Source organism: Gopherus flavomarginatus, chromosome 3, assembly GCF_025201925.1.
Source record: "Gopherus flavomarginatus isolate rGopFla2 chromosome 3, rGopFla2.mat.asm, whole genome shotgun sequence".
NCBI lineage: Eukaryota > Metazoa > Chordata > Testudines > Testudinidae > Gopherus > Gopherus flavomarginatus.
The window spans coordinates 284,754,849-284,768,064 of record NC_066619.1 but is presented as its reverse complement, the minus strand read 5'-3'; the positions used below and the strand labels follow the sequence as shown (position 1 = coordinate 284,768,064).

Sequence of the window (13,216 nt, the reverse complement as noted above, 5' to 3'; positions counted from 1 at the left end):
GCAGCCTTCAGCGGCATGCCTGCGGAGGGTCCGCTGGTCCACCCAAGCTGCGGGACCAGCGGACCCTCCGCAGGCATGCCGCCAAAGGCTGCCTGCCTGCCGCCCTCCCGGTGACCGGCAGAGTTCCCCCCGCAGCATGCTGCCCCAAACATGCGCTTGGCGTGCTGGGGCCTGGAGCTGCCCCTGCGTGCGGCACAGCCCGGCGGGGGATACCTGCAGAGCGTGCTAGGCAGGAGAGACTCTCCTGGGACCGTGGGGGGACGGAGGGTATCCGCACCCCCAGGAAGCCCGCAGGAGTCCTGAGCCGGCCCCGGGGTTAATCTGGGGGGAAGCGGGAGGAATTGGAGGGCGTGGCCAGAGGAGGAGCCAAGGTGGGGGCGCCTTTTTTATGTTTGCTCCCCCTACACTTAAAACCCGGCTACGCCACTGCTGGGTGCTACTCCTGCTGGGCAGCGCGGGGCTGCGATCTCCTGCTGCTCTGAGCGGCATGGAAAGGGAGTGGGGAGCAGGGGAGTTGGATAGGGCGTGGGAGTCCTGGGGACCTGTCAGGGGGCAGGGCTATGGATAGGGTTCCCGGCAGTCTGGGGACAGGGAGCAGGTGGAGTTGGATGGGGGTGGGGCCTCGTGGGGCAGTTAGGGCTGAGGGGTCCCGGGAGGGGGCAGTCAGGGGACAAGGAGCAGGGGGGGTTGGATGGATCATGAGTTCTGGGAGGGGCGGTAAGGGGGTGGGGAGCAGGGGGGTTGGATAGGCTTGGGAGTCCCGGGGGGCCTGTCAGGGGGCTGGGATGTGGATAGGGGTTGGGGCAGTGAGGGGACAGGGATTGGGGGAGTTGGATAGGAAGTGAAGTCCCAGGAGGAAGTTAGGGGTGGGGGGTCCTGGGAAGGGGCGATCAGGTGACAAGTAGCAGGGGGGGTTGGATGGGTCGGGGGTTCTGAGGGGGGCAGTCAGGGGGCAGGAAGTGGGAGGGGGCGGGAGCCAGGCTGTTTGGGGAGGCACAGCCTTCCCTACTCGGTCCTCCATAAAGTTTCACAACCCCAGTGTGGTCCTGGGGCCAAAAAGTTTGCCCACCCCTGCCTTAGATACTCCAGTTTCCCAGTATCACCACCAGCACCGCTCCTTATGGGGATGACTGGTTATGAAAACCGATACCTCAGTAAAAGAAAAAAGGTTCTCCCGATCTCAGAGGACCAAGCCCCAGGCCCAGGTCAAATGATAACTTAGATCTTACCCAAAATACACGCTTATAGCCAATTCTTATTAACTAAATTACAATTTATTAAAAAAGAAAAGAGAGAGAGAGTTGGTTGAAAGATCAATATACAGACAGACTTGAGTTCAATTTCTTGAGGTCCAGATACATAGCAGAGATGGAGAGTTTGGAGTTGCCAAAGGTTCTTTTAGAAATAGTCCATAGGTTATAGCAGTGGTCCCCAATGTGGTGCCCATGGGCATCATGGCGCCTGCCAGAGCATTTATGTGTGCCTGCCTAGTCCCCAGCAGGGGACCTGCCGGGGACAGAGAACTCGGGCTGCGGGCACGATGTTCTCTGTTCCTGGCAGATGCGGGGCCTGCCTAGTTCCCAGCAGGGGAGAGAAGCTGCGGCCCCACACCTGCCAAGGACAGAGAACTCTGGGGCTGCAGGCTGTGGGCACCGGTGTTCTCGGTCCCTGGCAGGTGCAGGGCCGTGACTTAAGCTGGAGAGAAGCCGCATCCCTGTGCCTACCGGGGACAAAGAACTCTGGGGCTGCAGACGCTGGTGTTCTCGGTTCCCTGCAGGTGTGGGGCCCACCTAGTGTCCAGCAGAGAAGAGAATCTGGGGCCCCGCACCTGCTGGGGACAGAGTACTCCAGGGCTGTGGGCACTGGTGTTCTCTGTCTTCGCGGCTTTTCTCCGGCTTCTCGCTTCTCTCTGGATTCATATATTATGTAATATTAATTTTTTTTGTATTATTTAATGTACAAATACAAAATAGGCCTTGTAAAATTGTTGGCACCCGCCATACTCTTCTGAAAACATGAATGTGCCCTACTGGTCACAAAAAGGTTGGGGACCCACTGGGTTGTAGTCCAATGTCCATATTCAGGGTGATGCCAGTCAATGACTGGGGGTCTCAATTCTTATGGCATAGGGTTTCCCCTTCTTCAAATCCAAAGCAGATGTGAGATGAAGCAAGATCGTATCCCAGGGTTTTTATACATTTCCAGCAGCCATTTGGCCTGAGAAAACAATAGGCTTAACTTTCATAGACTTGAAGGAACCATTATGATCATCTAGTCCAGGGGTAGGCAACCTATGGCATGGGTGCCGAAGGCCGCACGTGAGCTGATTTTCAGTGGCACGCACATTGCTCAGGTCCTGGCCACCAGTTCAGGGAACTCTGCAGTTTAATTTAATTTTAAATGAAGCTTCTTAAATATTTTATAAACCTGATTTACTTTACACACAACAATAGGTTAGTTGTATATTATAGATTTATAGAAAGAGACCTAAAAATGTTAAAATGTATGACTGGCACGCAAAACCTTAGATCAAAGTGAATAAATGAAGACTCAGCACAGCACTTCTGAAAGGTTGCCAGCCCCTGAGCTAGTCTGACCTCCTGCACAACGCAGGCCACAGAATCTCACCCACCCACTCCTTTCCTTCTCCCAAACATCGTGGCAATTGGCACAGGGTAATTTAGCCATTAAACAGTTCTGTTACCTCTTACCACAACCTTCAAAGAGACACATAGACAATAATACTATTTCACTCAAGTGTCTTCCTAATGGTTAATACTCCTTTTTTGATCTCTGAATCAAAGCCACAGTAATAGACAAGACTTGTTTGCTTACATCGCTAGAGACCTGAGCAACCAGCTCCCCTTCTATCTCTAACAATGCAGACTTGCATTTTAAAGCTCTATTCACTTCCATATCTTCCCAACCAGTCTTTAAAGTTCCGCCATGGGTCAGGTCAGTCTGTGAGTTAATTGACTCTTTCTGGCCCTGTGTCACCTTTCGATGAGATATTATCCTACATTACACTCATAATGTCACCCCCAGCCCTTTGTTCTCTCTTCATCGCAAGGGCGTTTCATTAACTTCAGCTCACCCTGGGGGTCTTCCTGGCTCAAGGTGTTTTTATTTGGCTCTTTGATGCTTCGTACTGGCCCAAGCGTGCACGTTGTCTAGACTCTCTACTCTTGGCTGGGAGCTGGAAACCGTTCTCACATGTGATGGGGTTAGCTCTGAGGACCAGCTGCTCCCTGGTGTCCTGTTTCACCTCAAGCAGCTTTGATAACAATATTAGATGTGTTACGTGACTCTTAAAATATTTCCCCACCTACATCCTGCAACCAGTGAGGTTTTAGCTGTGGGCAGAGACCGCACATGGCCCCTTCGGTGAAATAGGGTGAAGATGGTGATCACAAGAGAAATATGCCCACTTAGGGATGTCTAAGCAAGTCCCTGAGTGCAGACTGGTAATTGTCACCTCCCTGGGACTGACATCCAGAACCCTTACATGTGGGGCTGAAGCATGTAACATAGCTTCATGGGGCTCTCCTGATTAGCCACATTTTTGATGATCCCTTCTGGCCCCGGTCCCAATTAGATTGGATAAACGGGGTCCCAGTTTGACAAAGCGTAAGATTCAAATACGAGGATTGGAACCGTATGGTTACAGTTAAAAGAAAAGCCCACAGTGCAATCTTCAGTTCACCCCAATGGCCCCCCTGTTCAGGGTCTTTTTCTTGAGCTCTTTTCTGCTTTGAAAAGGCCCAAATTTGTAACCTTGTGCAGACGATCAACCCTTGGCTGGACTAGGTTGAAATGGCTAATTCTTCTCACTCTTGATGGGGTTATCTTTGAGAACCAGCCACCCCCGGTGACCTGCTTCACTCCCAGCAGCTTTGGACACAATATTCAACATGTTACATGGCTCTTTCTGGTACATACATCCTGCAATAACAATGACAACCAGTGAGTTCTTCGCTTTCGGCAGAGACCATGCAGGGCCCCTTTGGTGAAATATGCAGATGGCCATCGCGGGAGAAACATGCCTGCCTAGGGAGGTCCCGGCGTACAGACTCATAACTGTGTACCTCCACTTCGATATCACTAGGGTCCATTTGGGTCACACTCCCCCCCACTGTGTGAGCATGTGGGTGCCCCAGCCCATTATCTGTGTGGGTGGCTGTGGCATTCCCCAGGGTACAATCTGGACTGCTGTGTTCCCTTAACTCTCCAGCTTGGGGTCCTTTTTACACTGTTTTGATGTGAGATCACCCACTCTTGGCCAGCTCACACAAAGCCACAGTCCTGCAAAATCACTCCCAGCTTGATGACATGAATATTCAGGCCAGACATTCATGAATTACACACAGGGCGACACCAGAAAACTCCTAATCCTGGGATTGTCCCCAGGAAATGTGTGCCTTGTATTGCCCAGATCGCTCCTTTTGTGCAACACAAGCTCATAGAAAATCCATCATTTTGTTAATGGAAAATGATATGCACAGACCTTGTTATCTCAAGTGGAGTTCCCAAACACCCCAGTCCAAACACACTGGTTTATATAAAACAGTAGAACAAGTTTATTAACTACAGAAAAAAAAAGATTTTTAAATGGCTACAAGTAATGAAGCATAAAAGTCAGAATTGGTTACCAAGAAATAAAATGTAACTAAATATCTAATTTAGCAATCTAAATGAATTCAAAGCAAAGGTTTGTCTCACCACCTGCTTTTTCAAACTGACTGGCTGAAATCTTTTAAAATCAGGACCCCTCCCACAGTCCAGTGTTCCTTCAGGCGTTGTTGCTGCTGTGAGCAGAGAGAAAGGGAAGAAGAGGCAATTTGAGGGACATTGCTTCCTACCTTTATAGTCCACTCTCTTGCACAAGAGCCATCTCCTGCTATGGCCCTCATGCCATAAAGTCTGTGTCTCTTTTCAAATGTAAATTTTTGTTCACTTCCCTCTTCCTGCCAGTGAATGGCTCCTCCACTATGTGATGGGCCTGATGATCTCGTTGATATGCGGCTGGGTCATTAATTGCTGAGAGACTGGTTTATGCCTGCTTTTCTAAACATGGGACATGCCTTTAACAATGTTATGCAGTAGAATTTCATAACTTCACATAAACAATGTTGCCATACATATTTTACCAGGATAATAATGATCAGCAAATTATGAGTTTTCAGATGACACCTCACAAGGGATACCTTGTACAAACTTATCATAATCTTGCAAAAAAAGGTGCACGTAATGGTGCAGACTGTCAGAGTGGCAGGTCCTGGACCACATGCAAGTTTGCTGCAGCACTGGGACATACTGAGCCTGGGCTGCTGGTGCCAGGGCAGGATGCAGTCTGGAGGGCACAGGGAGAGGTATCGTGCAGCCCCAGCATTTCCCTCCCTGGTTCAGCCCTGCAAACCAGCCTGCAGCCAGGGTCTTTCTTCCCCAAAAGGTAGCTAGTAAGCAGCATGCCTGTTGCCAATATCCAAATCTCATTAATGTTTGCATCAGTGGGACGGGATCAGCTCCCGGCAAAATATCGTTATTCCACAAAAGTTGTTAATCTCAGAATTGCTATTGAGTGGAATCTGCTGTACTTGGGTTGGATGCTCTGTCGGGCGGAGACTGTGTTTGTGTGGTTCCTGGGTCATGACTGGAGCTCCAGCACTGCTGACGTACGAATCAGAAATAGTAATAGGCCCAATCTACCATTTCCAATGCAGTCGGTGGGACAAAACAGAGAGGGGTTGGGGTGGGGCCTGGGCTGATCCCACTGGCTCAGATACTCAAAAGTATTTATGCTCCTTAAATACCATTCAGGGTCTGGGCCATTCTGTTGCTGATTCTTCCTGTTCTGTGTTGCCATGTTCTGCTAAATGGCTGCCATGTTCCTCTCCCGTCTCGGAGATGTCATTTCATATGGGACCCCTGGCCTAGCTCCCAGGCCACGGTGTAGCCTTAAATCCCTCCTCCTCCCAGTATTGCTCCTGGGGTCTCCTTCCTCCTCCCTCGGCTTCACACCATCCTCCAGCTGAGGCGATTCTGCCCATCACTTCAGGAAACCTCCTGGCTTTGCACGCCTCATCCACTGCCCCCCTGGCCTGTGTCTTGCTTTAACACAGGGCCTAACCCCGCAGCCCTTCTTGCAGGGTCCAGGATGTTAGACGGGGAGCTCGCTGGGGCTGGGGATGCAGCTTCCTTTTCCTAAAGATCTTCATGAGATAATCAGACTCAGAGCAATATATTTTGTTGTTTTTTTAAAGCAGCAGGAATTTTTGCTTGGAGGGAGGGGGAGTGTCTGAGGACTTTTCTAACGCTTTTGCTTAACTCCCTTTTTAGGTGTGAAGAAGAGAACCAAAGTGATCAAGAACAACGTGAACCCTGTGTGGAATGAGGCAAGTGGCACCCCCTTCTGGACCTGCTCCCCTTTCTTGCCACGAGCCATGTTTGCGGGAACCAGAGTTTTCCATTTCTTGAGTCACAGAGCTTGGTTTGAATGCTAGCCCGTGCGGGAAGAGAGTAGAGCTCTGTATCTCTTTTCGGGCACCCAAATTCATCCTTGGTGTAACTACACTGCCGTGAGTGCAGTTACACTAGGGGCTAATTTAGCCCTTTGTGGTTCACTGCTGGGTCCAGATCCCTAGGATCTTGCCTTGATTCATCCCTGTGCTCTGGCCTGAGTTTCACCAACGCATTATTTGAATAGGATGCAAAAGAGCCTCCAGGCTCCTACCTCTTTGCCTGGGGTGTGTTGTGTGGTCAGCAGCCAGCTCAGAAATATCATGCTGTAAAGTGAACTGGCTGCTGCCACCGCTGAGTGGAATCAGAGCTGCTCAGCTGTGTGTTTTCGACCCCTGTGCTGGAAACAGAGATTCTCCTGTAGCTCAGGTGGGCAGGGTGGGTGCTTTCAGAGCAGGAGGATGAGAGTTCGGTCACTACTGGGGATTGGACAGTGCCCTTCAGGAAACTTGGTGGGCGCATGTTTCCCATCTGGATTCTGACTTCACTAAAGCCCACAGGAAGCTTCATCTGCAGGCCCTCTGTGATCAGAGTCCTGGATGGGAGATCTTGGGCAGAGACTACAAGGGGTGGGTGTGGTCTTAATGCTGGTGCATTTATGTCCCTTGATCTGGTGTAATGCCTACACTGCATCAGCAGCATCTGAACTCAGGACCTTCAGCATCAAAGCACAGACCTCTTCTGCTAGAGCTAAAGGAGTACGTCTGTTAGCTGGCAGCAGCAGTAGTCTGTCCTCTAGCAGCCAGCCACAGTAAGGCAAGTGCATGGCGACTGCACAAATGATCCGTGCTCCTAGCAGAAATTAGCTTGAATTGAAAGCTGCACTGCCGCGGGTCCTTTAAGGGCAATCTGGAGTGATCAAAGAGTGACGTATCAACCACGTGTGGCCTTTGGAGACTTAAAGCACTGCCCTCCACCAACCTCTCCCTGTAGCGACAGTTGTGAGGACAAAGCTGATTGACCCTAGCACCTTGATTCCTGGTGGAACCAAGCAAATAGCCATTGTGGGTCACGCGCTGTACTGGGGAGATGTGTTGTACCCTGCACATGGGCAGACATTATGGATGGGCAGTTTTTTCCTAGATTAGTGACATGTATGTGTAATAAAGGCACAATGCAAATGGATATCCATGGAGGGAGTGATGTCCAGGGGCTGACTTTGGGGACTGGAGATCAGGACTCCTGGGCTTTGCCTTGCCTCTACGGCTAAGTAGCTGGGGACCCTTGGACAAGTCCCTAGTCCTGTGGGTCTCCCTCTCTTTTCAAAAACCATGGTGCTGAAGGGGTTTGTGGGGCATGAGCTCTCCACCTGTGGGAATTGTATTTTGCCATGGCCCTCAGCAGACAGCACACCAACCCATTGAGGTCAAGAGGATGATTCACAACAAGGAGTCCGGTGGCATGGAGAAGTGGGTTTTTTACCTACAAAAGCTTATGCCCAAATAAATCCATTAGTCTTGGTTGAATGTTGGTGTGGATGGGTATAGTTTGCTCAGGAAGGATAGACAGGGGAAAAAGGGAGGAGGTGTTGCCTTATATATTAAAAATGTACACACTTGGACTGAGGTGGAGATGGACATAGGAGACGGAAGGGTGGAGAGTCTCTGGGTTAGGCTAAAAGGGGTAAAAAACACAGGTGATGTCGTGCTGGGAGTCTACTACAGGCCACCTAATCAGGCGGAAGAGGTGGATGAGGCTTTTTTCAAACAACTAACAAAATCATCCAAAGCCCAAGATTTGGTGGTGATGGGGGACTTCAACTATCCAGATATATGTTGGGAAAATAACACCGCGGGGCACAGACTATCCAATAAGTTCCTGGACTGCATTGCAGACAACTTTTTATTTCAGAAAGTTGAAAAAGCTACTGGGGGGAAGCTGTTCTAGACTTGATTTTAACAAATAGGGAGGAACTTGTTGAGAATTTGAAAGTAGAAGGAAGCTTGGGTCAAAGTGATCATGAAATCATAGAATTTGCAATTCTAAGGAAAGGTAGAAGGGAGTACAGCAGAATAGAGACAATGGATTTCAGGAAGGCAGATTTTGGTAAGCTCAGAGAGCTGATAGGCAAGGTCCCATGGGAATTAAGACTGAGGGGAAAAACAACTGAGGAAAGTTGGCAGTTTTTCAAAAGGACGCTATTAAGGGCCCAAAAGCAAGTTATTCCGATGGTTAGGAAAGATAGAAAATGTGGCAAAAGACCACCTTGGCTTACCCTTGAGATCTTGCGAGACCTACAAAATAAAAAGGCGTCATATAAAAAATGGAAACTAGGTCAGATCACGAAGGATGAATATAGGCAAATAACACAGGAATGCAGAGGCAAGATTAGAAAAGCAAAGGCACAAAATGAACTCAAACTAGCTATGGGAATAAAGGGAAACAAGAAGACTTTTTATCAATACATTAGAAGCAAGAGGAAGACTAAGGACAGGGTAGGCCCACTGCTCAATGAGGGGGGGGTAACCGTAACGGGAGACTTGGAAATGGCAGAGATGCTTAATGACTTCTTTGTTTCGGTCTTCACTGAGAAGTCTGAAGGAATGTCTAGTATAGTGAATGCTTACGGGAAGAGGGTAGGTTTAGAAGAGAAAATAAGGAAAGAGCAAGTAAAAAATCACTTAGAAAAGTTAGATGCCTGCAAGTCACCAGGGCCTGATGAAATGCATCCTAGAATACTCAAGGAGTTAATAGAAGAGGTATCTGAGCCTCTAGCTATTATCTTTGGGAAATCATGGGAGACGGGGGAGATTCCAGAAGACTGGAAGGGGGCAAATATAGTGCCCATCTATAAAAAGGGAAATAAAAACAACCCAGGAAACTACAGACCAGTTAGTTTAACTTCTGTGCCAGGGAAGATAATGGAGCAGGTAATCAAAGAGAACATCTGTAAACACTTGGAAGGTGGTAAGGTGATAGGGAATAGCCAGCATGGATTTGTAAAGAACAAATCGTGTCAAACTAATCTGATAACATTCTTTGATAGGATAACGAGCCTTGTGGATAAGGGAGAAGCGGTGGATGTGATATATCTAGACTTCAGTAAGGCATTTGATACAGTCTCACATGATATTCTTATAGATAAGCTAGGAAAGTACAATTTAGATGGGGCTACTATAAGGTGGGTGCATAACTGGCTGGATAACCGTACTCAGAGAGTAGTTGTTAATGGCTCCCAATCCTGCTGGAAAGGTATAACAAGTGGGGTTCCGCAGGGGTCTGTTTTGGAACCGGTTCTGTTCAATATCTTCATCAACGATTTAGATGTTGGCATAGAAAGTACGCTTATTAAGTTTGCGGACGATACCAAACTGGGAGGGATTGCAACTGCTTTGGAGGACAGGGTCAAAATTCAAAATGATCTGGACAAGTTGGAGAAATGGTCTGAGGTAAACAGGATGAAGTTCAATAAAGATAAATGCAAAGTGCTCCACTTAGGAAGGAACAATCAGTTTCACACATATAGAATGGGAAGAGACTGTCTAGGAAGGAGTATGGCAGAAAGAGATCTAGGGGTCATAGTGGACCACAAGCTTAATATGAGTCAACAGTGTGATACTGTTGCAAAAAAAGCAAACGTGATTCTGGGATGCATTAACAGGTGTGTTGTAAACAAGACACGAGAAGTCATTCTTCCGCTTTACTCTGCGCTGGTTAGGCCTCAACTGGAGTATTGTGTCCAGTTCTGGGCACCGCATTTCAAGAAAGATGTGGAGAAATTGGAGAGGGTCCAGAGAAGAGCAACAAGAATGATTAAAGGTCTTGAGAACATGACCTATGAAGGAAGGCTGAAGGAATTGGGTTTGTTTAGTTTGGAAAAGAGAAGACTGAGAGGGGACATGATAGCAGTTTTCAGGTATCTAAAAGGGTGTCATCAGGAGGAGGGAAAAAACTTGTTCACCTTAGCCTCCAATGATAGAACAAGAAGCAATGGGCTTAAACTGCAGCAAGGGAGATTTAGGTTGGACATTAGGAAAAAGTTCCTAACTGTCAGGGTAGTTAAACACTGGAATAGATTGCCTAGGGAAGTTGTGGAATCTCCATCTCTGGAGATATTTAAGAGTAGGTTAGATAAATGTCTATCAGGGATGGTTTAGACAGTATTTGGTCCTGCCATGAGGGCAGGGGACTGGACTCGATGACCTCTCGAGGTCCCTTCCAGTCCTAGAGTCTATGAGTCTATGAGTCTTTAAGGTGTCACCAGACCACTTGATGTTTTTGTGGATACAGACGAACACAGCTGCCCTCGATAGGATGGGTCCCATGCTTCAGGTTAATCACATTCGTATGTGTTTACGGGCTCTGGAGAGAAGGACAATGTTTGTACTTGTCTCTGAGAGATCTGTAGCAAAAGCTAATCTACAATGGCCATGGGATCATTATAAACCATGGCAAAGTGGGTGTGGCTGTGGGCCAATGTGGTGCTGCAATGCTTTCAGTGTTGCCCTGTTGAAAAATGAAAACCATTGGCATGCTGCGCAGGATTTCATTTTATATCTCTATATCTCTCTAGATATACATGTAGGGCTGGAAAAGACCTTCGAGGTCATCTAGTCCGGCCCCCTGTGCTGAGGCAGGACCATGTAAACCTAGATTATCCCTGACTGGTGTTTGTCCAACCTGTTCTTATAAACCTCCAATGTTCACAATTCCACAATCTCCCTAGGTATCTTAACTCCACTTAGAGTTAGAAAGTTTTTTTTTTTAATATCTAACCTACATCTCCTTTTGCTGCAGATTAAGCCTATGACTTCTTGTCCTACCTACAATGGACATGGAGAACAATAGATCACTGTCATCTTGATAACAACCTTTGGCATATTTAAAGACTGTTATCATGTCCCTCCTCATTCTTCTCTTGTTTAGACTAAACCTGAAATCCAGAACTCAGTTAACCAGGGGAATTTTCCCGAGATCTGCCGGGTCCAGTCTTCCTGGCTTTTCTGTCAATTTCATGATGAACCTGCTATGAAGCTGTGACTTGCCGTGCGGAAGTGGTGGGCTCTCTTGGAAAGCCCCATGGAAATGAGTGCTTTTCAAAGTGCTATTTCATCACTGTAGATACTTTACCTGGTCCTCCTCACTCTATTATCTGAGCACTTCATTACATTCCCAACACTCCTGCAAGATTTGCAGATGGGAAAATGAGGCACAGGGTAGCTCAAGTGACTTTCCCAAGGTCACATAGAAAGTCTGTTGTTGAGCCAAGAACTGAACCCAGGTGTCACAATATAATGCCTCATCCACTGTCTTTCCTAACCAGTGCTTTTAAACACAGGTACCAGGACAGCGCGAGCGCTGCTTAATCAGACTCCTGGGTGGGAAGAAAGAAATCTACAAAGCTTCTTTTAAAAAAAAATTGGTTAGGATCTCATTAGTGTACATCTGAACTTAAAATTATGAAGAGGTCTTAGGCCATTCCAGTGATTTCCACCTGCCAAGATCAAGTCTGAATTCATGACTACAGCCGGTCAAAAGATTCTTGATAGAACAGTTTTCTATTGAAAAATGCATTTTTGTTGAAACTGAAACGTTTTACGGGAATGTGTTGATTCCTACACGATTTTTCAACAGGAGAAAGTCAAAATGTGATTTGACAATGAACAAAATTAAAATGACAGACTTCTATATTATATGAAAACATTCATTTTAATATAATTCATTATGTCATATTTAATTTCATATTACATTAGTAGAATACAGACATCAAAATGAAATGGTTTGATACTGTTGAAACGAAATGGTCCCATATCAATTTTTTTATTAGATTTTTTTTATTTTGTGGGAATTTTCAAAATTTCATCTTTTCTGGTCTGATTTTTGTTTTTAATTTATTTTGGAATTTCCCATGGAATGAAAAGTTGGGTTCCTGACAGACTTTGTGTTGCAAGACTGATGATTAAAATCATGGCAAATGCTGCGATCTGAACAGCCTTCATTTCTGCAGGAGGAATGTGGGAAGAATTGGCTGAGAATGTTTTTGGTGTAAAAGTTTTCTGTGGATATGCAGTCAAATCAAAATCAGCACATTTAGTGGGAATGTCTCAATTTTGATAAACATTTTGACCGGAGACAGTCGAAGATCAAAAAGTTTTGATCCGATAAAAACATTTCATTTTGACTTCCCATTTTGTTTCACTTAGTTTAGTCTCTTATATTAAACTATTAATTTTAATAATAATTATACAGTGTGTTTAATATTACATTTTGTTTCAACATTATTGAAGTGAAACAATGTTTTTGAATAGAAACTTTTTAGAATTTTGAGTTTTTTGTCCTGATTTGGAGTGAAAATAAATTTGGAAATGTCAGAATTTCCCTTGGGATGGAAATTGCATTTTTCGGCTGCTCTAGCTGTAGATCATTAGCTGTCTCTGCTAATGCTGTAACATGGCGCTGATCTTGTATTGTTTCTCATCTCGTTCTAGGGGTTTGACTGGGATCTGAAAGGAATTCCCTTAGACCAGAATGCCGAGCTCACTGTTGTCGTCAAAGACCATGAGACTGTTGGAAGAAACAGGTAAGACGTGCCCCCAAATCTCCTCTGTTGGTTGTTGTCCATTTAAGCTACTGATTTGTTTATAAGGGAGGCGGTCGGGCAGCTCATAACCCAAAACATGGGGGTGGGGTTACTTTGGGTGCAGGACAAACCAAGTTTTCCCAGTTCTCGTCTTCAGAATCTTCTGACTCTGTTCTGCAC

General features: G+C 46.6%; 1 protein-coding gene across 7 annotated transcripts in view; it reads left to right on the top strand.

Annotated features, from left to right (window-relative positions):
- Nucleotides 1-13,216, top strand: part of DYSF (dysferlin) — a 326,279-nt gene that overhangs the window by 34,554 nt on the left and 278,509 nt on the right. For all 7 annotated transcript variants that reach the window (XM_050943290.1, XM_050943287.1, XM_050943285.1 and 4 more), the window contains exons 2-3: nt 6,337-6,392; nt 12,945-13,036. In XM_050943290.1, the coding sequence (XP_050799247.1) occupies nt 6,337-6,392; nt 12,945-13,036 (148 nt within the window). The remainder of the gene's footprint in view (nt 1-6,336; nt 6,393-12,944; nt 13,037-13,216) is intronic.